Genomic DNA, 23,273 nt, shown 5'->3' on the forward strand with positions numbered 1-23,273 from the left:
ATGACTTTCATTCCTCAGTTCTAGAAGTATGTTAACTACCATTACTGCATTAATTCTTTTGCATATCATTCATGTTAGATGAAATGCACAGTTTAGTAATACAGAACCCTGTGATAGGATCCAGTTTCCTTATACATTAAATTAGGGGGGGTTTATTCCTGTCAAAGTAGTCTTAGGAGTTTTATTCTTTATTATTCCCAACTATACCAGAAATATTGGGGGGAAAAGTGTTCTGAGTATGTATTGCAGTTATAGGCAGAAGAGTGCAGGTTAGCTAAAAGCCAATGATTTCCTTCAAAGACAGATTTACACTTCATAATGGAAAATAAATGAATTAGTGAACAGAGCGCTACAAAGTTGTAGCACTTGCCCTCTGTTACAAAATCAAAGTATCCTATATAAAGTCAGGGTCAAAGTCTACTACAAATATTATTTCCAAATAAATATTCAGCTGGGTACCACTATGGAAGTTCATACTCAAAAACCAATCTGACTGGGTGTTTTCATTAATAAACTTACTGCTAAAATGTTTATAGGCAGAATACTTTTCAGACAATAGATAAAACCAGGACTTAAATTTTTCCAGGTAACTGCACAAAGAATGAAATGTTCTTCAGCTGAATGGGTGTTAAGTCTTTAACCAAATAACAGTAGGCTAAATCCTATTGAAGTCAGCACTGGTCTTTCTCTTTAATGATCAGGGATTTGTGTTTCACATATCTGTAAAAGGGAAGGCTGATTTACACTCAGGCTGTTCCCAAATGTAGACAACTAGATTTGTTCAAGGTTTCTGAACAAGATAAAATGGACACTTTTATTTCCAAATGGTGGAAAACCTGTTCTCTTCAGTAAAGAGACACAGCTGTTTTCTAGATTTCCACCCTTTTGAATGTACATTGTTTAGGTGTGCATTCTTTGGATTTCTGGAATACTAAAAATTAAATTTAAATGTCAGAGTTTTTCTCTAGATGTTAGCTGAGAGCCATGCTCATGCTTGCTGTCTTTTGAAGCTGCATCTGCTGAAAGAGCAAACCTCATCATGTTAGTATTACTGTTAGGGGATATGTATCTTGGACTGCACAGACACCTCTGCAGGATAAATGGCCATTTCTTTTACTTCCTTTTAATTATTTTTGTTTTGGTTGTGACTTAGGTGCACTTGGTTTACTGTGCTAGGGCTTGGGTATTAAGGATGGATGGGGTACACTTGCACAGCAGGTATCCCTTTTATGGGGGAGATCTGCAAGGGAGCTTTTAGCACAGATGTTATGTAGACATGTTTCTTGTCTGTGTCATAACTTCTTGCAACATATAACAGTGACTGGACAGAGTTCACCTCTCACAGAATTTGCACATGCTAGGAATTTTTTCTTATTCTGTGTTTAAAACATTTTCTGTGTTTGCACTTCCTGCTAAATGCTAGACTTTCACAGGTATTATTCCAAATAGCTGCAGAGTAATCCAGCACCTTTGTTAGAGGAAACCAAGACCCTTGAAATTTGCTTGCTTGCTTTACTTTATTGTTTCCTATCCATTTTTTTATTAGGTCAGTTGTTACAAAGTAAATTCTAAAGTGGGAAGATAGAGCATTGCCATATACTTCCCAAGCAGCAGCAGCAGCATCTTTTGAATGTGTGCCAGACAAGCACTCCGAACTATCACTCTGACCGCCCTGGTGTTCTGGGAAGAACATCAGCTTCTTCTCCTCTGATTTTGAATGAAGGGAAGGCTTCTGGAACAAACAACAGCCACCTTCATCCCTTGTGACAAGCTTCTTATGAAGCCTCTTTCAGAGTGACTCAGCAGAAGATTCACCCGAGACTTCCAAAGACAGACTGTAGATTGTGTGCCTTTGTGTAAATGACTGTTTTTTCTTTCCTAAAGTTGTTTTTTTTAGTCCAATAGGTCTGATATGGAATTTTTCTAAAATGCTGACTTGGTCAGCACTTAGGATTGTGTTTAGCAAGTGGAATGAGGAATGCTGGAATAAAAACACTGCAGAAGTCATCACCACGTTCTGGTTGAGCCATGACAGGGCACTTGGGTACTTGAAATCTGCACATTTCATACCTTCCCACTCAGAAGAGCTGGGTTTCACAATCAGGGACTCAGAAAAGAATAAGCCATAACTCAGAGAAATACAAATATTCCCAATTAAATGATTCACCTATGTTGGGCATCACTTAAAATGTACTATTTTTAGATGTAATGTTGAAATGCTCTTCTGTTAAGAAAACTGAACCTCTGAACCACCAAGGCAGACCACCTTGGGTCCTTTTCCCATTACTTCTTTCCACTTCTGCACAGATCTCCACACAAAAGAGGAATTGGTTTCCTGTCCATCCTTTCAGCCTCTGTGCAAACTGCAAGTAGGGAGAGTGAGGCAGGGCTGGTGTTTCCATCCTTGGGCTACACCACCAGCCCTGCCCAGTGCCGTGTGGGCAGTGGGGTCGATGCCAGCAGAGCCCCTGCAGGCAGGGAGGTGCTTGGTGGTTGTGCTGCCAGGGTGTGATGCTGCACACCGGGCTGCAGAGGCTCTCACGGCCACCGCTTATTAAACATTTCTGACGCCGACTCAGGAGAAGGGCGAGCTGTGACTCACTGCTCTGAAGGCTGGGCATCTCCACAGGACTGAAAGGTGCAAGAAGCAAGAGTTTTGCTTTACTAAGTTACTAAGGCACTAAGCTGCTGGGAGATATGACTGCATTCAAGCAAAGTAGATCTGCTCTTTAGATGACTGGTTTAAGGCTTATTTTCTCAGTGTAAGATGCCTACTGAAACAGAAGAATTCAAAGAGAATAAAACTGCAGTGCCTAATGCAGCCCCCCATCCAGCTCCCTGTTAAGATCAGCACTAGAACAGACAGCAGTGCTGGTGGCTGCTTTGTCTAATCTACAGCACCACACTGTTTTATTGAAGAACATATCTCTTTATCATCTATTTGTCTTCATCTCTAGCGTTCTGAATGCGATTATCAAAGGTGTCCTTACACCTTTAAATCTACTTTGGAAGTAGAGCCACAGCTAAAATGCTAATGAGCTTGCCTTAATTGTAAACATTGAACACTGATAAGAATGAAACTCCATCCTCTGTTCTAAGGAGTTCTTACGTGTTTCCTACTTACACCGTTTTTTATCTGATTCTCCTTCACTTCTGTTCTTAGGCAGATTAATAGGTGCCTGAACAGACAAATAACAGTACTACATCTCCTTCACACCCTTTTGACAGACTTTTGAGACTGCAAAATATTTTTGGAAAATTATTATTGGAAAAAAGATTACTGAATGATCAGGCGGACGGCAATTTTTCAGGCTGGAACAATCCGTTCCCCAGCACTCACATGAACACATTTGTAACTTGTACTTAAATGCTGATGGGATGTTTTTTAGAATGTGATAAGTGTGAAATAGCCCATAGTTTTATCAGTGCTGCTTGCTGCCCACTCATGCAAAAAAAGTTTTATTGTGATCATTAAGTTGCAGGTAGGCAGTGCCTCTGGACTGTAAAATAGGAATGTTAGTGTGCAGTGATGAAAGCAAACTTTGCTCAACACCTGTCTATATATATTGCAGGTTTCAGTGGCTGCCCAGTTGATCCGTTTACTCTATTGTCTCGGAATTAAGTCGTGGTAAGTAAAAGCAACTAAGACTTATGTTTTCTTTTCTTCTCTTTTGAACTTTTTTAGCTTGCAAATCTAAAACTCTGCTTTTGCAGTTTAAGAAATGGCAAGAGAGAGGTAATGTGGGGAACTGGAGTGGCAGGTGAAATGTCATCCTCTTGTTAACATTTTCACCTTGTTTTCCTTTAACTGCATCTATATTTTAAGGAAGTGATTAAAAAAAACATAGTTCTGGAAACAAACTGTATTTTTTTCCTGTGATTAGCTAGGTTCATTTTTATGAAATATGATAAAGAAATAAAGTATTTGTTAGCAGCTGCCAAACCCCCCCCCCCAAAAAAAAAAAAACCTGTCTATGTCAAAAGAAAGTATATGTTTAACTATTATTTGAAAAGAAATGAGATTTTAAGTCATAATAGTCAGTGGTATTGGATACTGGAAAATGTCTAAGATATGATTAATGAAACATTGGAAGAAAATACGGTCAGTCCATGTGTTAGCATAGATCTTCTGTAAAGCCTGTGTGCCCCATGACAGCCGTGTCAGGCTGTTCTTGATGGAAACATTTTCTTATGCTAATTTGCTTTGATACACGGAGGTAGAAGGAATACATTAGAGTCTAATGTGGTTTGCTCAACCAATGTGGCAGAAGGCAGAAATCAACTGGTTTCTCAGTAACTTTTATTACCAGCTCTTCCATTAGATCAGTAAGTGTTTTTAATGTCATTATTTTCCCCTCTCCTTATTCTTTATGTATTATGTATTCTTTTTATGTATTTTTGTCTGTGGGATGGGGTAAATCTGTACTATTTCCTTGTTGGTGGGGTTATTAATTTTCTTGGCATTTTATTCTGGAAAAGTAATTGTTTTATTTAAATACCTGCTAGGCATTTCAAGTAGTTCACTGGTATTTCCTGGCTCTGGTTCCTCGGTGGAAGTCTCCAATGCTTTGCTTGGTTGTGAATTCAAAAATTAATCTTTGGGATCTCTTCTTTCTCTGCACATACCTAGGTATTTGTTCTCTTTTCTAGTTTGTTTTGTGTGGTTTTTTAGTTTTGCTATGTGTTAGATTCAGGCTTGTGAGCAATGAGCCTTACAGATCCATAGGAGTAAAATTGAGCACAGTGCTCTGTTTTTGTAGCCTTCACATATCTCTTTTCCCTTTACTACTGCATGAGTTGAAAGTTTACATCCTGGCTAAGCCTGTTGACTTATTCAAAGAAAAAGCCCCAAGGAAGGGGCTGGTGCCAGAGCAAAGACAAGACTTGATCCTAGCAAGGCTGAATCATTGCTGGTGTTTATTTAAGTTGTTACTGGCTCTGTTGCACCTGGGGCTTTGTGGCTTCCATGGAACAGGTTCTGGGGCAAAACTATCAGCTGATGTAAAGCTACTGAATGAATTGGTGTTGGCTGAGGAGCTTTCTTTTCCTGTCTCTATATAATGTGCTCCTATGTGGTACATTTTGAGGGGAAAAACACAGTATTTCTTCAAACTTTTTACAAGAAAGGCTGATATGTAGCTCGGTATTTATTCCTATGAAGTATGTATGATAAATATTCATATTTAATAAGTCATATATTTGGATATCAGATTAGCTAATAAAACCCCTTTTAAGATAAAAACTTCAGTGATGTGGTGAATGATAAGGAAGTGATGTATTTTTGTAGAAAAGCTGAGACAGAAGGAGGGAGACAGAGTGAGAGAGAATGGGAAAAGCCTGGCTGAACCCAGAATCTGATATGGAGCTGCTTAAGCAGCCTGTAGGTGCATGTGTGGTCGTGTTGGTGGTTGTAGGTATTGCCAGTTAGTTTTGAAAATACTGCTCTTTTCTTCAGTACTTTCTATTTTATGTTGTTTTGACTGGGTCTGCTCCCCAGGAGTAAGATTTCTTTAAGGCTTACTGCTCCATAGTTCTTGTGTCAGGCACAGTGTGGCCTTTTGGGGAGCTGTCATGGGTCAAGAGGTACGAACAATACTGGCTGGGCACAGGCAGCTGGTAGTTCATTTAGCTGTGTTAAGTCCAGCAAAACAAAAACTTGACAACTGTTTCTGATTTAGAACTGCAAAGCACAGAGAGTGCAGCTCTGCAGCAGAGGCAAACCTGTTACAGCCCGGTGAGTCACTGAGGAATGCAGCACAGGGCAACTGCGTGACACCTAGTGTTGCTCAGATAATTCCCCAGAGACTTTAACTCTTTGAAATGCTGTAGTGAGAGAGTATGGACATAAAAACCACAGGAGCCCACTTTGGCTCTGGGTTTTTCTCCCTCACATTTTATTTTAGAATTTGAATGCCATTGCTTTTTTCCATCTATCTCCCTCTTAGGTGGGGGAGGGTTCAGTTTCTTTTGAAGTTAGAAGGGATGTCACACATGGTTAGCATTTTCCAAAGGCAAGGAAAGATTATACTCACAACAAAAGAAGCACACACGATGGTGTGAGAGGATTTGCCACGAGGTTCACTGAAACGGACTGGATTACATCTTGCACAGGCATTGGTTTTCAGACCTTTGCAATATGCATAGCATATTGTGACCTGCCACTTTGAGGAGGAAGTGAGCTCCCGTTTCAGTACTGCTCCCAACAGGTGGATGTCCACAGCTCCAGTGCGTGTCCTGACGTGAGCCCGGTGACTTCACCCTGGCTGCAGGCTCCTGGGCTGGCACGGGGGTGGCCAGAGCTCGTCACTGCAGCTCATCCACGTCCAGCAGCTGTGGCTGTCCTGCCTTGGACCCGGACCAGTGCATCCGGCCAAACACAGCGAGTTGGTTCAGTGTGTGTTGTCATGGGCTGTTCTCTAATATGTTCCTTTTCATGTAGCTGTCTTTGTTGCTCAGAAGTAAACCCCTATTAGGGGTTTCATTGTCACCGATGTCTTGCGTCAGCAGAGTTGGTCTTTTCCACCACACCTGACGTCAGCCTGTGCAAAGGCTCGTGTGAGCTGCCAGGGAGCGAGCGGTCACTTTGCCACCCCACTGCTCTGCTCCTCCTCCTCAGCACATAGATCGTTTTCTGAGTATTTTCTCAAGGTGTTAATGTCTGTATTTGGGCCAAAGAAGAAGTCTTTAAAGGGAAAGCTACAGAATGTAGATTATCTTTGTAGCACAGTGATTAATTAACAGTAAGTAGCTGTGGCTAGGACTCCAGCAGAGAGTATCAGGTGTCTCTCCACTGTCTTCTCAGCTGTTCCTCTTAATAAGAGCTGGGATCTGGGAAAGCTGACAGCTTTGGTAGAACTTCAAGGGTATAGATGGTTCTGCTAAGTCCTTGATACCACTCACACAGCATGGGCTATTCCAGCAATACCTCTGCAAACGCAGATGCTCAAGGCAAGTACTGTAAAGGCCTCCAGTATTCAAGTCTACCTTCTCAAATCAGAGGTTGGCTAGGACTCATATGAATGACCTTATATACATACCTATAAAAAACTTCCTCTACAGCAGTGATTAACTTTCATTCTATGATGTTTAATCACATAAAGCAAAAACAATAGTAATACATGATGTACCTGTGGGATCCTAGGCACCTTAGGAACATGGGAGATTTTTATTATGGAAAAATGCTCTGCTGAACTCTTGTTTGGGGAGAGTTTATTTAGGAGCCATAGAGGCTGTTTGTGTGCTGAAGTTTTCAAGCTCCTGTTTCTCCACTGAATGCATCAGCTCAGTTTCCGTGCCGTATCCATGCGGGCTGAATCCCTCATTTCCATAGTAAGCGTAACAGAAGAGCTGTAGTACTGATGGCATCTCTAGGGGTGGTGGTGTCCAGCATATTCTGTGTCTCCGTGGCTGGAATAGGTTGCAGCTTCACATCTGAGTTTCCAGTATATTTTCATGATTACATTTCACTTAAGAATCACTTGTGCAGAGCAGTTATTTTTTTAATAGCTCTTTAAATGCTGAACATATATAAATGAAACTTGTTTAACAAGATGGAGGTGTTTTTTCCTGGGTGGGGCAGGAGGTTGTTTTGGCATCGATGAAAGTGCGAGAATTTGCTTTGAGCAGATGGGAATCCTCGTTGAAACAAGCAAGAGTGACTTTCTTTCATCTGTTCGAAGATCTTTGTGTATCTTGGGAGCTGCTCTGGGTCTTACACCACAGATAAAGAATGTGAAATGTGTAGTTTTTACTAATGGAATTGCAGAATAACTTTTCCTGGTAATGTGGAAGGGGAGATACTCTTTTCTTTGTGGAATTCCAGAAAACAATACCCACCTGTGTTACAGTAAAACACAAGTGATTTTGTCTGGGGGTTTTCCTTCCCAGCTAAATGAGGAGGCTGTGTGGCTTACTTATGTGGGCAGGGAAAAAACATTTTTACCATCAGCTATGTAAAGGATTAAGATTAAATAAATGATTAATTATAGTCCCTTAGAGTGACTGCTAACTGCTGCTGAACCTTGTTTATGGGAGCATGATTCCAGCTCTGACTTTTGGAGGCTGGGCACAGGGGCTGTGTTTATGAGGAGCATTGGAGGCAAATTTGCTGACGGGTGTTTCAGCCGTGTGGGTGCCAGATGTGCTGGTCATGGGGCAGCTCTGACTGCAGCACTGACTGACTTGTGTGGTAGAGAGGGGGGAAGAGATAGACCTGAAGGTGAAGCTTTCCTGGACAGGGTTCACTTCTCCCACCCTTTCCACAGAGGTTTTGGATGAGCTGGCTGATGTCACCAAGCCTGTAAAGGCAGAAGCATTGTGGAACATATTGGCTTGTCTTTCCATAATCACTTTCTCCCTTTTTCATGTCTCTCCCTCTGGCTTCCAATATTGGTGAAGTAAATAGGGAGGACTCTTCCAGGTTTGGCCTCCTCCTGTGCCTGGACCAGGTCTGTCATGTGTGCTTGCACTCGTGTTGGCAGGATTTGGACATGTGATGTCTTACTTTTTAAGTTATTATTTATTAATATTACAGTGCGTGTCAAAAGTGCTCCAAAAGGGTTCAGGAAGGAAGAGGTTCAGAGAGAGATCCTATGTACACTTTGTGAGCTGGACCTTGCTGCTACCAGCTCAGCCTCATTTGCAGCATCAGCTTGAGTTACAGGCAAATACAGACCTGCAGATGGCCACTGCTCTCTAATTTTCCTCTTCTCCGGACATTCAGCAAGCTCAAAACCCTGGGCTCTTCTTCCACCTTGTCCAGGACTCTCCTCTTCATGTTTCCATGGGAATGAACTGGTGAAGGCAACAAGGCATTGTGTTCAGAATTCATAGACCCAAACTAAGCAGTGCTTTAGGGAGGAATTTTTTTGCTAAAAAAATTTCTTTGTATTGAATTACCGGCTAAAGGTCTGTGTATTGAATTACCAGGCAGTTACTTAAATCAAGAAGGTGGAAGAAAGTAAAACAGTTCCCTTACTTCTTGTTGAAAGGAGCTAAAATTAATTAAAGAGAAGAAATGTCTATCTTTTGACAAGCCGAGGAACCTTTGCTTTCATGATTGTTAAAAGTGTATGAAAATACATATGTGAGATGAAAATAATTTTTTAATTTTGTACACAAACTGTGATTTAAAAAACAATTGAGAAATCGGTTTCCCAAGTAGAGGAATAACTCATAAAGTTTAGTAAAAATTTGTGTTCAAGAGAAAATTGCTTATATTTTATTCTCATCTCCTTTGCTCTTTATCCTTATCATATTTCTCACATGCACTCTTGTAAGGTGAATTTTTTGACTGCACTTGCATTTCAATCAACACTACTTTGTTAGTCACAGATCATGGCTCCCTGGCCAGAGGTAGAAAAGCCTGAAACCAATAACTATATCGGAGACTCTTCCAAACAAAACCAGAACATGGCTGGGAAAGACGGAGAAAATCACAAAGGTAATGTGCTCACTCCTGAGTTATAAAAATATCTTTAGTTTTGGGGATCCTTGGAGAAGACAGAAAGTAATTAAACAAATTTTTAAATGTTTTATTTCATCAGGCAACGTAGCTTCACTTGGAAATAAAGGGGAAATTCAACCTGCATTTTCCACAGTAGCTTTGATAGATGAGACAAGGCCAGAAGAAGAAGACCCGTGGGCTCTGCCAGAACTGCAGGACACTGGGGTCAAGTGGTCAGGTAGCCATTTCTCTGTAAATAAGTTACCTACATTGTTTTCCCATCACTTGTCTCATGTTCTTCCTGTATTATATTCAGTCAGTTAAGAAAAATCCGGAAATCATGCTTCTTACCCTCTTTAAAACACAAGGAGATATATGTAAAACAGTCCAGCACCAATATAGTTTTATATCCTGGCACCTGTTGGGTTTTTTGACTCAGTAGGATGATTATTAAAACCAAGGGTCAGTGCCAAATTTCATAAGGCTTTTGTCACATACCAAAAAGCTTTTTTTGTGGTCAAAGTAGATAAACAGAATACCTGCTTCTGCAGTTAAAATGTGATTAAGAACATTCTTTTGGGTTTAAACACACATTGGAGCCATGTCACTGTCTTTGTGTCCTCTGTCTCTGCTTGTGCACTGTTCCAGAGAAAAATTCAAACAATTCTTTTATACATAATGTGTTTGTTTTGCAGAACTGGATAGAAAAGGAAAAATCATTCGTGTACTCTATGGGATAGGGAAGTTCATTATGCTGCTTGGATTACTCTACATGTTCGTGTGTTCTCTGGATGTACTGAGCTCTGCTTTTCAACTGGTAGGAGGTACGAAAATATCTAAAATATCAAGAATAAAGTATGAATAGGCAGTAAATTTTGTCTGAGACAATTACAACTACCATTTTTCAAGAACATTCTTCATATGTGATGAGACATAGATTCAGAAGGAAGTAGCTCTGACCTTCTTTGGTGTGAAAGGGTATTTCTGTCTCAAAATCCAAAGAACTGTTGATGTAGGGGTTTTTGGCCCCAATTTCCCAGTAGATTCCTGTTACTTTAGTGACAGTTTACAAAAATACTTTTGTGCATAAATCTGTTCCATATAAAAGATATTTCAACAAGGTGAAATAGGAAAATTGTGCTCTTGACCAAATGAATGCACTTGACCACTGAAATATCCCCCAAATCCTTTAAAGATGAAAAATATTGAAATGTATTTTTTACATTTGCCTTGAAGTGTTGAATTCAGGTGATGGACTCAGGAGTGGTTATCTGAGAAATATGTGCACTTCTGTGGAAGTATTTTGCAGACACAGAAAGATACAGGAAGAGAATTAATCAGTATTATTAAAAGCATTTTCCTTAATTCAGTATCCAGAAATACCAAGTAATAACATTTAAATCAAGGTATGGGTAGTTTTTTTGTCCGACAGTCGTTCTGCTGATGGCCGTGGCATTATATGCTTCTCTGCAGAGTTCAGCAGGGATTATGGTCACTGAAATGAGAGAATAGAAAATATTCTTTAAAAACTGAGAAGCTGAGAGTCCAGAAGATGAATCTGGATCCCTGGGCTACACTACTTTTTTGGGATAGCAAACATGGTTATATATTTATAAATTAAATGGCTGAATGATTTTTAATTAAACACTCTGATAATTTCTATGGACTTTACCTTGTACTTCCCTCACTCTGCAAATATGTTTCTTTATAGGTAAAGCAGCAGGGGACATATTTAAAGATGATTCAGTGCTCTCGAATCCTGTTGCGGGGCTGGTGATTGGAGTTCTGGTGACTGTTATGGTGCAGAGTTCCAGTACCTCTTCATCCATTATAGTCAGCATGGTGTCCTCCACGTGTAAGTCTGCTTCCAGATCCTAGAGATCACTCACAAACCTCGTCTCAGGTGCAAACATTCCTACTTGTGTTCAAATGGTAGAAGCTTTGGGTAAAAGAATAGAGACTGTAGGAAAAGATTTCACAGTTGTTTCCCTGATGTAAAATCAAATTTTAAAAAGGAGTAATAATGGTATTAATATTAGTAGTGGCAGTAGTAGTGGTAAATAGGTTTTTTACTAGTAATAATAGTAAAACCACAACTGCAGTGAAAATCACTGTAAGCCTTGGCACTGAATGACTTAATTTTGGTATTATCTGCGTACTTTTCTCATGTTAGGCAGTTACTGAACTTCATTTTTTCTGTGGTATCATTTCAAAATTCTGCAGTAAGTAGGCAAATGCCTGGGAAAGAAGAGACTTTATCTTAATCTGGCCCTCTAACATGTGGTGAAAATGGATAATCATGGGCCATGGTATCAGTGGGGATCATGGGACTAAGGGGGCACCATGTTCCCAAGGGGTTTGATAAAAGCAAACCTGTTTGATTGGAGGAGCTAATCCCACTGACATCAGGGGAAGTCAGGGTTTCACTGACAGTAACAGAAATTTTCATTGAAGCATAGAGCTTGCTGATGATCTGATTTTTTTTATTCAGTGTTTCCATTTGTGCTTTCCAGTGCTGACTGTTAGAGCAGCTATTCCTATCATCATGGGAGCAAATATTGGCACCTCAGTTACAAACACAATTGTGGCACTTATGCAAGCTGGGGACAGGAATGAATTTAGAAGGTATTGTACTTAAACTCTCAATCTGGAAAACTGTTTCTTTCTTTTTTGTTGGTCTTCTTCTATATTCCTTGTCACTATTACAGCCATTCAACCTTTCTAGATAGGAAAGTCCCAAGCATAGCCATGGCAAAGGTATAATGTTGCCTACATGTATGGCTTCATATGCTTGAAGGAAAACACATCACATTCCTTTAAAAGCTTTGTGGGTTTGTAAGAATTCACCATTTTTAACCATCTTACATGGGGACAAGTTTTCAAGTGCTCCTACTATACCATCCTCATTTTATAATGTCTTTGTTATGGGAGGGCTGTACAAGATGTTAATATTACATGAATTTGGTCTGGGTTCCTTAGAAGAGATTTCAATGTTGAAGGCTTCTTAAGTCTGCAGAAAGCCAGAGCTGGTATCTATAGAGAAATGAAGTGTTCTGGCTGTCAAATACATACAGTGACAACTTTTAGACTGACACTTGACATCGCCACTGAGAGAGCATGTGGAGCTCATGGAGCACTTAGAGGCTTACTGGAGATGGGCAGTAAACTTGGGGGGGATAGGAGACTTTGGTACTTTGTCATTTATGCTGCACTGGGCATATTGAAATACTCTTAGCCAAAGCCTCTGAGGAAAGAGCTGTGGCTCCTCAGGCTTTGGAGGAGAAGATGGAAGAGGGCTATACACCAACAGTTTGCAGAAACATGTGGGGGAGCTGCAAAGCCCTCTTGCCCCAGGAGTCAGGGAGGACAAGTCCTGGAGGCAATGACTGATTGAGGATTAAAAATGTACCAAAAACAGGTGAGAGGCAAAACAAATACAGGCTGTACAGCCACTTCTTTCTTCAAGTAAGTACTCTTGGCAGCCTCATGTTAAGGATCTCTCTTGTCTTTTCTAGTTTTTCTTGTTTTACTCACCTGTCTGGCTCTCTAATTGGTCAACAGTGTGGAACCAACCTAGCAGTCCATAATAAAGTAGCTATCTCCTTTGACCCCAGAAATTAAGCTATTCCCACCTTGAAATGGTCTTAAACTCTAGTTTTATAATTTCATATCTCATTGATGTTGTACACATTTAACAAAAATCAACTCTGTTTTTTAATTTCTTCTTTCAGGGCCTTTGCTGGAGCAACAATCCATGATTTCTTTAACTGGCTAGCTGTGTTTGCACTGCTACCCATTGAAGTCATTACTGGCTATCTCTACCATCTCACCAATGTTATAGTTGAGTCCTTTCATCTTGAAAGTGGTGAGGATGCCCCGGAGCTACTAAAAGTTATCACAGACCCCTTTACAAAGCTCATCATTGAGGTAAGCTCTTTCTTACTTCAATAAAGCTGCTTATTTGGTTCAGTCACAACTAACCAAAATGCTCTGAGAATGAGAAGTCTTTGACTCCTTTCTCTGTGTCCTCGGGGTAAAGTTTGTTATGATGAATTCTTCTCTTCATATTTCATAAAGCCTCAGCTCTATGTTCCCAGTTTCTGTTCCCCCCCCATTTCACCATGGCAATGGCAGACCTAGCTAGGAGGACTGGGAAGGCAAGTGAGGACAAGTACAGCCCTGTGGGATGGATGGGAAGGCAGCCTGTGGCCTGGACATTGTCAGGTAGCACTAGCTGAGACAACCCTCCACAGCAGAGGATCAGCACAGGACCTGATGGTGACACTGAAATTAGGGGACATGATCATGTGCATCTAGAGGCCAGGGGGATGTACCCAGCTTCTGAAGTGACAGTAAATACAGTCAGGCAGTGTGTCAGAGCAGCTGATTAAACAGAAGGGATGAGATGAGGGAGTGGATGATGTGGGGAGAGTGAGACAAAAGCATTTGGGCATGTAGGGTTGTACCTTTTTTTCTGGGAGTAACCCCCCTCCTACCTGTTGGGCAGGAGTTCTGGCATTAGAGTCATGTAGATTTTATATGTTGAGCTTCCAAAGGGGTTTATTTGAGTAGAGCTGAACATAAGTATGTGATACAAGCTGGAATAATGCTTTCTAAAAATTCTCTTTATTCTTTTCAAGCTTGATAAATCAGTAATAAATGCAATTGCTACTAATGATGAATCAGCAAAAAACAAAAGCCTGGTAAAGATCTGGTGTGTCACTGAAACCAATGTGGTGAGTATCATGTTAAATTAATTGTCAGGTACCTCAGGAAATATATTACTGATCTGTAGCTGGTGCTTCTTCTCATCGGATTGTGAAATCAGATTTTTTTAGTGAGGGTGGGGTTTTTATCAGCAGAAAAAGAATGAAAAAAAATTTAATGTTGTTTTTACTCCACTTAAACCGAGCATGGTCACCAGTAGTGACCTTGACCTGGCTGCTTTTAGTGCTGTGCAGGCCATTGCCTATCAGAACTGGTGGATTGGTGCCAAGTCTTTCACTCCTTTCAAACCCTAATGCCTTTAAACTGTGATACTCCTACCAACTCCCTGAAAGTGGAAAAACTCTGCAGCATAGGCCAGAGAAAAGATTGCTTCAACCACCGTTTATCTACTGATCTAATCAGCTTTAGTTTTACGTGTGTTAGGGTGATCTGGTGGCAGCTGGCTGTTTGCAGCTTTCTTGGAAAACTGCCCTTGGAGAAAGCCTCTGTGGGGCTGTGTCCTGTTCCTCTTCACCCAAGCAGCCCTGCAGCTTGGAGGAATCTCTTGCACAGATCAACACCAATGAGTATTTTGGTAAACTGTGGAGCTGAGTGTTTGGTTGGCTTTGTTCAGCTAACTAGCAATTACGGCATTAAATAAAGAATCCTTTGATTCTCTAATTATTCTGCTTGTTGGCATATATAGAAAACTAATTCCCGAAGTCCTGAGGCAGAAGATACTTAAGGATACACCATGGAGGTTGAAATTAAGTGCTCAGCTCCTATTGAATGACAGTCTGGATGGCCACTGAAATGCTACCTATGGAGATAGTGCTGGAGCAGAGCCGTGCTCACCTGAAACCCTGCTCAGGTTACCCCGCAGAGCTCTGGGTGTCTCTGGGGAGCCTGGGCTGGGGTGCCACTGCCAGACCCCAGCCAGAGCCCCAGCCTGGTGCCCTCACTGCCCCCAGGCACAGCCTGACCCTCAGCTGGAGAGCTCTGAGTCCTGCACAGGACAAGAAACTACACGGAAAGTGCAGGCTGAGAGAAATGTATATTTCTAGATGCACACTTTTTTCTGTGTTTGCCTGTATTTTGGGTGTGTATCTACTGCTCAAGCTTATAGTCAAATTATAAAAACTGTGAAACCCCCAGAATTTTGACTTGATCTTGGTGAAGGGAAAGGAGAATAATTTAAATTATTTGCATTTCTAACAGGTTAAAGTAACTTCTAGCAAAAATTATTAAACAGACTTATGGCAAGGATAAATACATGCAGACCCCACATGTTTAAAGCAAAATGAACAATTTGATCTAGCGCAGCTGCTTTGAAAGTCAGATGTTTGAAAAAAATTCAGGAAGGTGAGAAATAAGACTGTGTTGTGTTTGTAAAGGTTTACAGGATGGCGGGCCTGGAGCCCAGGCCCTCCCTGGAGGTGTGGGGGCACTGGATCCACTCCCAGTTTTGCCTACCTGCATCATGTGGAGAGAGGTACAAATGCAGGTGCCAGTCAGCAGTACACAGCAAAAAGATATGATTTCTCTTTCCCAATTTCTGCAAAAGAAAATCACTCAAGCACTTTGGAAAGATACCTCGTGTTCAGGAGCATGGTTCAGGGTCCATTTGGCTGCTGGCTGCTCTCTTGTGGAAGTACAGCTCAGTCAGCAAACTCTTCCTTAATCTGTGTAATGACTTATGGACCTGGTGTCAGAATGCAGTATGTCCAGGCTAGGAGGGCTTATAAGGAAGGTTTTATTGTGGTATACACAGAAATTCAGTAATTTAGTAATGCTAATCATACTGCTTGTAATAAGCTCTTGATAGCATTTGAACTTTGAAAATCAAAGTAGGAGCAGCACTTTTGTTTCTACTGACATGGGAAATTGAGGCACAGAAAATCAGCTCAATCACTTTGTGTTCATCCAGCAAGAGAGGCTGTGCTAGTGTTGTAGCATTCTGACTCACAGTGCTGTGGTACTCGTCAGACCATGAAATGCATGGAGAGGTCAGTAAAGAGGTCTTTCCTTGACCAAGGAAGGTGTGGCACTGGCTGGAAAAGGAATGCCACTGTCTCACAACTGCAGCCAGACATGACAAAAACTGTCATCAGTAGATAAGTTCCTTAGCTATTAGTAGTTTGGTGCTGTGGTTATTACAATGAAGAAGCTTTGGGGGATGTGTTAATCTTTAAATGTTGCACTGATTGATTTGGGTAACAGCATAATCATTTATTTAAAAAATGCAAAATGTTATCATGCCATTAATGTGGTGCCAGCTTACAATTCTGACTTTTTAGCTGATGAATCTTGGTTGTAGTAAAATTCAAAAATTCTACATGTATTCTTAATAAAAGATTGTAGATGAATGACCTATCTGCTTTGTCTGGAAATCTTTAGACACTGCAGAATGTCACAATTCCACCTTCCGAAAACTGTACATCTCCTGACTTTTGCTGGACTGAGGGAAACGTGACATGGACCCTCAAGAATATAACTGAAACAGACTATATCACTAAATGTAAGTAGTAGAGCTACTTCTCTGCCACATCTTTACTCAAAAGCATACAGTGTATGCTTTCTTTTGGTGCTAACAGACCACTTCAAAGGAGTATCCAGGAGCCCTGGCCTGCATACAGACACATGGCACTGCTGTGGGTGCTGCCTGAGGTGCTCTGTTTGAGCTGCACAGCTGGAGTTACCAGCATCCTCGTGGTGTCTGCCTGCAGATGGATCTCTTTCCATGCTGCCTGATACCAGTAACTGAGGTCTTCAGTATCATGTCACCCTCGATGTTCAGATGGCTTGGAGCTACGGTTACTTTGCTGTAGTGGTTGCTAGGATATCTCCATCCCTATGCATGCCCTGCAGGACTTTCAGCAGCCCTTCTCAGGCATGCAGCCACCTCTGGGAAAAGCTGGCCCACCATGTGGCTTGGAGCACCCCAGAATTTTCTCTTGCCGTTGTACTCCTCTCCTGTGCACACCTAGTTCCTGCCTGCCCCATACGGGTGCCCCCTGTGTATTTTATGAGCATGTCTATAGTAGCACCTCTCCTGCCTCACTCAGACATGGCTTTTGTGGAGGAAGGAAGGTGGCATTTTCTCTTTTTCCATCAACCCCTCAAGTTGTGTGTGTTTTGGTCCAGTTTTCTTAGGGGAGTGAAAGAAAACCAGAGCTGGGCTTAGGATCACAGGCAAAAAATGTGGGTAGGCTAATTCATTGTCCTTTTCTTTTTCAGGCCAGCACCTCTTTGCAAACTCAGACCTGCCTGATCTTGCCATCGGGCTCATCCTTCTGGCTTTGTCCCTGCTTGTTCTGTGCTCCTGTTTGATAGCGATCGTTAAGCTATTAAACTCTGTGCTTAAAGGACAAGTGGCAAGTGTTATCAAGAAGACAATCAACACTGGTAACTATCTGCTTTTCCTGAGGATTGTTTTCAGGAATGACAAGGACACTGAGCATGTTTATTCATGTCTCCTGTTCTGGAAGACATTATAGAATATTTTAAAGAAAATACTATTGAATGAAAACTGTACACACTGCCCAGCTTTTTTTTCTCCCAAACATTTTTTCTTTCATTTAAAAATCTATTAGTGAACAACTTGATGGAGAAATGCAGCAGATTAACAGCGTTACAGACCAAAGTCCGGGCTCTGTTTCTAGATGTATAATCATTAGCTGTTAGAAATGTAGTGTTCCCATCCCCAAAAGATAGCACCAAAGTGCTGAGATTGTGATTGCCTGCTCTGGCACAGGGTCTGCATATTCCTTCTAAAGTAAATTGAAAAAAGTTTGTAGTAATATATAATCTTATCCTGTTCTGATGCCTAACCCTGTCTTCAGAAGGATAAGGCAGCCTTGAATAGTGGTGTTTCTCTGCCTTTCCCTGTGCTGTACAGGCATTTTTTTTCAGCCTGGATCCATTGAGTGCAAATGTTAGGGTGTTTTTTTTTTTTTTTCCACCAGGTTGCTTTTCCTTCATACTCTCTTTAATGGAGAGATTAGAAGCTGTAGCAGAGAAAAGCAGTCCTGGCACAGATCTCAGACTGTGGTTGAAGTGAGGGTTCACAGAAATACAGAAGGCAACAAAGTGATCCCTAAGATGTCTTTTCCTGGGCAAAGAACAATGCCTGAATTAAAAACAAGGGGTAGAAAGTGAACAGCTGACAGCTACTGCTTATTTAATTTGGGATCTGCTCTGTGTTCCTCTGTGTCTTCTCAGCTGATGAAGTCCTCACTTCTCAGCTCTCTCCATAAATTTGCAGGCTACAGGGGACATTTGTGCCTAGTTTCTCTAATGAGTGTAATTAGCTGTTTCCTGCAAGAGTTAACAATGTGTTTTTTGGCCATAATCTGCTTGGAACTAGTTAGAACAAACAACTTGGTTCTCTCAGGATGGTCTTCAGGGCTTTCTGAAGATCTGATCCATGCAGTGGGTGCCGAAACCAAGGCTCTGGAAACACCCAGAAGGTTTTGTGTTGATCTCTGCAGAAGCATTTCTGATACCTAATTGCATCACAACAGGTCAGGACAAGTGTCTGCCTAGTCTAGTATCCATCTCAAAGTGTATGCAGTGGTGCAAGGCTGTGGAAGGAGCACAGCAAACAGGATAAATCAAAGTAGTAGAACTGACCCCAAATCATCATTTGAGATCCAATATGCAAACAATATATCTACACTTTAAGTTCTTAACAGTCTGCACTACTGTGTTACTGTCACGGAGATCACTCTGGTATGCTAACAGCAGTGTTCTCCCTCTATTTTTTCAGATTTTCCATTTCCTTTTACTTGGCTTGCTGGATACCTGGCTATGCTAGCAGGGGCTGGTATGACCTTCGTTGTCCAAAGTAGTTCTGTTTTCACATCTGCTATTACACCCCTTGTTGGTAAGTTGTAAATGCTGTGCTCTTTATCCACGTTTTGTCTTCTCCATCATTCTGAAACCAGCTAAGTCGTGTTTCTTTTCTCCTAGGCATTGGTGTCATCAGCATTGAACGCTCTTACCCCCTCACCTTAGGAGCCAACATTGGCACAACCACAACAGCTATACTTGCAGCTTTAGCAAGTCCTGGGAGTACATTAAAATATTCATTACAGGTCAGTATAAAACAATGCTTTCTTGACTTCATTTAGAAGTTTTAACTTTACTGAAGAAAAACTTGACAAAAGTGGCTGTGATGCAAATATGCTGTTCATGTTGTGCCTGATTTTGTGTGTGTTATTAATGACAATGCATTCACTTCAACTGCTAGAGCAAAAAGGTTGCATTAAAAATTCTCAGAAATCAATATATAGCTAATCTTGTTATCATAAATTGTCTTGATCTGTGTGAATTGATTCAGAACTGAGACAGTGGAGGCCACTTGACCCCTGAGCGTGGAGACTTTGCTGCTTGGAGTTCAGTGCCCACATCCTGAGGATCCTCTGAGGGTCACTGATTTCTCTAAGCTCTCTTCTCAGGGCCTTAAGTCAGTTTATGAAGTGTACAGGGACTCCTGTAACCTAACTGAAGGTTGCACAATCTTTAAGCTGGCAAGCTCTCTATCTACCTGATGTTACAGTGAGCATCATGGAATCTATTTTTCTCATTGTCAGTGTAATTGGAGTGGGTTTTATTGAATTCCTTTTTGTCTCAAACTATTTGAAAAGTAGGAAGCTTTGGCCTCCCATTTTTCCACCCAGATATGAATTGAATGAATGCTTTACATCAAAGAGTGAAAAGATAATGAAGTTTCCTTGGTGAATAGGATGAATGTCTTTAGTAGCTAAAATTAATCAAGAAAATTACAGAAGTAATTTTATTGTCCTCAGGCAACAGATGTAATCATGAGAAGATGCTATCTTGATAAAGCTCAGATTTCATGATAACGTGCTGGTTTTATAATGCCCTTTATAAATAAACCCCTGTACTTTCATATTTACTTTAGTCTGATAATAGTTACAAAATTAAAATAGGATAAGGTGAGCAGGCAATGTACTGTTTTGTTCAACATATATTTATTCTAAGTGACTCCTGTAAGTTTTAGCAAGTCTGTGCCTTTTAATGCTAATTTTTGTTCAAAAAATTTTTGAAGTATATGAATCAAAGGATTATAAAGACCCAAAGTCCCCTTCTTATAAACTTATAAAGCCCTATAAACCTACAGCTAATTTTTGTAAAATCCAAGTTTGTACCATTAAAAATTTCTCTGTAGCTGTGTGCAATACCAAATTTATGTTTCCCATGTTTTCATTGAAAATGTATGGATGCAGAACCCAATGGTTCCCACACCCTATTGACAACAGCATTGCTTCCTGAGAGCTGGAAGTAATTATCATGTGGGTAGGAGGATTTAATGGCATTTTAGCTAATGAATTTCTCAAATGTTTTTGCTTTCAGATTGCCTTGTGCCACTTTTTCTTCAATGTCTCTGGGATTATTCTGTTTTATCCGATACCTTACACCCGCCTGCCAATCCGCATGTCCAAGACCTTGGGAAATATAACAGCCCAGTACAGATGGTTTGCTATATTTTATCTTCTCCTCTGTTTCTTTCTTTTGCCTTTGTTTGTATTTGGTCTCTCACTGGCAGGCTGGGCAGTCCTTTTAGGTGTTTGCCTTCCCCTGTTTCTTCTTTTTATTGCTGTGGTTGTAATTAATGTTATGCAGAAAAGGCGACCACATTCACTGCCGGAGAAGCTCCAAAACTGGGATTTCCTACCTGTCTGGATGCACTCCCTAGAGCCCTGGGACAATATAATTATGGCTTCACTTGCTTTTTGTGGGAAACACTGCTGTGGCTTCTGCAAGTGTTGTAAAGTCAATGCTGAACAGGAGGGTGCCAAAGACAAGCAGCTCAAAACAATGGAAGTTTATGAAAACACCATGGCAATGGCTGACGACGAAAGAGGTGGAAGAAGGGCACCAACTGTGGCTTGTGTTGACAAAACAGGCACAAACAACACAGCCTTGTAGTGCTGGATCCATGCATATTAGCAGAGATAGAGCACAGGACAGCCAGGCTCATCAAAACCACCTTGGACCTTGCACTGAGGACAGAGTGAACATTTTGTTAGGTTTCTGAAGCCAGTGATACATCACTCATCAAAGAAGGGAGTCAAACAAGCTTGACAGAGTCCCTAGAAAATCTATGCTCAGTTGCAAAGCTAATGACAGATTTGCTCACAGAGGATCTACTATGTGGTACCTTCCTCCAATGTTATCAGTAGCAAACAAAAGAAATCCTGATGTAGTCCCATGAAGAGAGGGATGAAAAGAAGTGGCAATCATTTCAAACTCAAAAAAACAATAAACAATGCACTTGTAGAACAGCCTTTCTGACCTACTGACTTGACAGAAATTACTTCATAATACCTAAAAAACCCTTGAAATTTAAAAAAAAAAGAAAAAAAAAACCCTAATGTTTTTTATTAGCCTATCTGCAGTGGTCCAAATGGAAAACAGTAGCTTTCCTAGAATAGACAAAATCTATTCTATGTGTGTGAAGGAAAATGAAATGCTGGGACATCCTTCAGAAGCTCTTGGAGTCCTGCTCCGACATAAGGGTGCACCTAAGCCCATTTGGAGCCCTCTCTCTCTCCTCTAACAGAGGGGACAGGAGCTGTAACCTTTTATCTCAGGCTAAAGACCATGAAAGTAGTTGCTGCTCCCTCTGCCTGCTGAATGTTAAGAATTGTGTGTGGAGACATCAGGTTGCTATCAAAGGTCTTGACTAAGGATGTGATTGTGTGGCCATTCCTCTCCCTAGGTGGTCCTCTTCAGTCCTGTTCACCATGTAATCCCACAGCTATGGACTATGGGTGCAGGAGGGAGGACAAGTGGCCACGGTAGGAGAGGAGAGAGTTGTGCCAGCCTGGGCTGATGCCCGAGGTCTGTGTGCAGCTGTGGCTCCTTTTGCCTGAGCCACAAAAGGAGTTTTCAGTGTAGCAGTGGAGGCTGGCTTTAGACCTACAACACAGGGAGCCTGCAGAGCAGATTTTGGCTAGCACAGGGCATCTGGTAACATTTACTGGAGAGAAAGGGGTTTTCACTACCCCTCTGTGCTCCGAACCACCCTACTTGGAAATAATGTGAATTTTATTTGTGATTGTATGTAGCAATGCAAATCGCAAATAAAACCCATAAGGACTGTAGTCACTACAATGGCTAGCAAATCCATGGGTAGTGCAATATTGGTAGGAAGCTGCTTGTGCTCAAATTTTACCTTATTGATGTTTTAGTAGATGCTTCTGAGACTGCTCTGAATCACAGGCTGACAGAAGGCATAATTTCAAAATTAGAAGAAGGTAATTTCAAAGATGCACTCAGTACTTCTGCTGGTTTTCAACAGCTTAGATATTACTGAGTGTGGGACAATATCTGAAGTCCAGTCACTGACATTCCAAAAAAAATGTGGCTGAGTGTAAACCAAGTGTCATTTAAAGTCCATTTAAGTGGCTGAATTTTAAATTAAATGTGTAATGAGAGTGCTGAGAAGGCCCTTAGTGTAACAAAGCCACCCAGTGCTGCTAGAACACAATCACTTTTGAACAGTTGTTTTCTGCAGAGCTTGGAATTCAGTAGGTTAAATTAAGCAATCAGGTAAGTACATACAATTTTAGAAGTGAAAATTGTTTTCAAACTAACATTAAAACTGACAAACTAAGTGTTTGCAAATTGCATTCAAACTGAGATTCTAACTGTTTCTGTAATTGTGAGCCAGTGACAAAATGCTTAGAATCAGAGTGAATTTCCAAAAACATCTAGTTTTGGTATAGTTCTGCTCTTCTGAAGTGTAGTAGCAAACAGTAGAATTATGTCAAATGTTCTTTTTAAAGTTATTTTGCTTATGCTTCATATAGTTGAAACAGAATTTTGTCAGCATCTCATTTTTAAAGTGGAATTTTTATATTTTCAGTAATTCTTCTTCATTTTATTCTCACAATTCTGGATGCTTTTTGAATCTGTTTCTTTAAATCCCAGTGTGCATTTCCCATGCCCTGTTTCTTTGGGAAGAATATGAGAAAAATATCCAGAATTGTTTCCAAGTTATCTTACGTTTCCATTGACCACCCATTGAAAGAGGAAACATTTTAGTCTACTTTTACTCATTTCTTAAACAACATGCACCTTATTTTGCTTC

At 40.8% G+C, this 23,273-nt stretch overlaps 1 protein-coding gene and 1 long non-coding RNA gene across 7 annotated transcripts in view; one reads left to right on the forward strand and one right to left on the reverse strand.

Moving 5' to 3' along the window:
• Positions 1 to 9,319, reverse strand: part of LOC134552780 (uncharacterized) — a 41,315-nt gene extending 31,996 nt beyond the window's left edge. The window contains exon 1 of one of the 3 annotated variants that reach the window (XR_010080942.1): positions 6,033 to 9,274. This is a non-coding gene — a long non-coding RNA (uncharacterized LOC134552780). Of the gene's footprint in view, positions 1 to 6,032 lie in introns of all 3 variants that reach the window. The other 2 variants (XR_010080943.1, XR_010080944.1) reach the window with 2 other exon arrangements.
• On the forward strand, positions 3,222 to 21,564 carry SLC34A2 (solute carrier family 34 member 2). 4 transcript variants are annotated; one of them, XM_063401729.1, is made up of 14 exons: positions 3,222 to 3,482; positions 3,573 to 3,628; positions 9,328 to 9,442; positions 9,546 to 9,683; positions 10,141 to 10,269; positions 11,157 to 11,300; positions 11,959 to 12,070; positions 13,177 to 13,372; positions 14,086 to 14,181; positions 16,550 to 16,670; positions 17,390 to 17,557; positions 18,921 to 19,037; positions 19,124 to 19,248; positions 20,531 to 21,564. In XM_063401729.1, the coding sequence occupies exons 3-14, from the start codon at positions 9,337 to 9,339 to the stop codon at positions 21,104 to 21,106; spliced, it is 2,028 nt and encodes a 675-aa protein (XP_063257799.1). In that variant the 5' UTR covers positions 3,222 to 3,482; positions 3,573 to 3,628; positions 9,328 to 9,336; the 3' UTR covers positions 21,107 to 21,564. The 4 variants fall into 4 exon arrangements, with proteins under 4 accessions (XP_063257799.1, XP_063257797.1, XP_063257800.1 ...); XM_063401727.1 differs by lacking the exon at positions 3,222 to 3,482 and having other exon boundaries at positions 3,490 to 3,628; XM_063401730.1 differs by lacking the exons at positions 3,222 to 3,482; positions 3,573 to 3,628 and adding an exon at positions 4,177 to 4,326.
• The last annotated feature ends 1,709 nt before the right edge of the window (positions 21,565 to 23,273 follow it).

The sequence above is a fragment of the Prinia subflava genome, chromosome 7, assembly GCF_021018805.1.
Source record: "Prinia subflava isolate CZ2003 ecotype Zambia chromosome 7, Cam_Psub_1.2, whole genome shotgun sequence".
In the NCBI taxonomy this organism is placed as follows: domain Eukaryota; kingdom Metazoa; phylum Chordata; class Aves; order Passeriformes; family Cisticolidae; genus Prinia; species Prinia subflava.

Coding starts and splice junctions, on each gene's coding strand:
- SLC34A2 (XM_063401729.1), top strand. CDS start 9,337: ATGGCTCCCTGGCCAGAGGTAGAAAAGCCTGAAACCAATAACTATATC. Junction 12,071..13,176: donor GACAGGAATGAATTTAGAAG/GTATTGTACTTA, acceptor TTCTTCTTTCAG/GGCCTTTGCTGGAGCAACAA. Junction 19,038..19,123: donor TGCTATTACACCCCTTGTTG/GTAAGTTGTAAA, acceptor CTTTTCTCCTAG/GCATTGGTGTCATCAGCATT.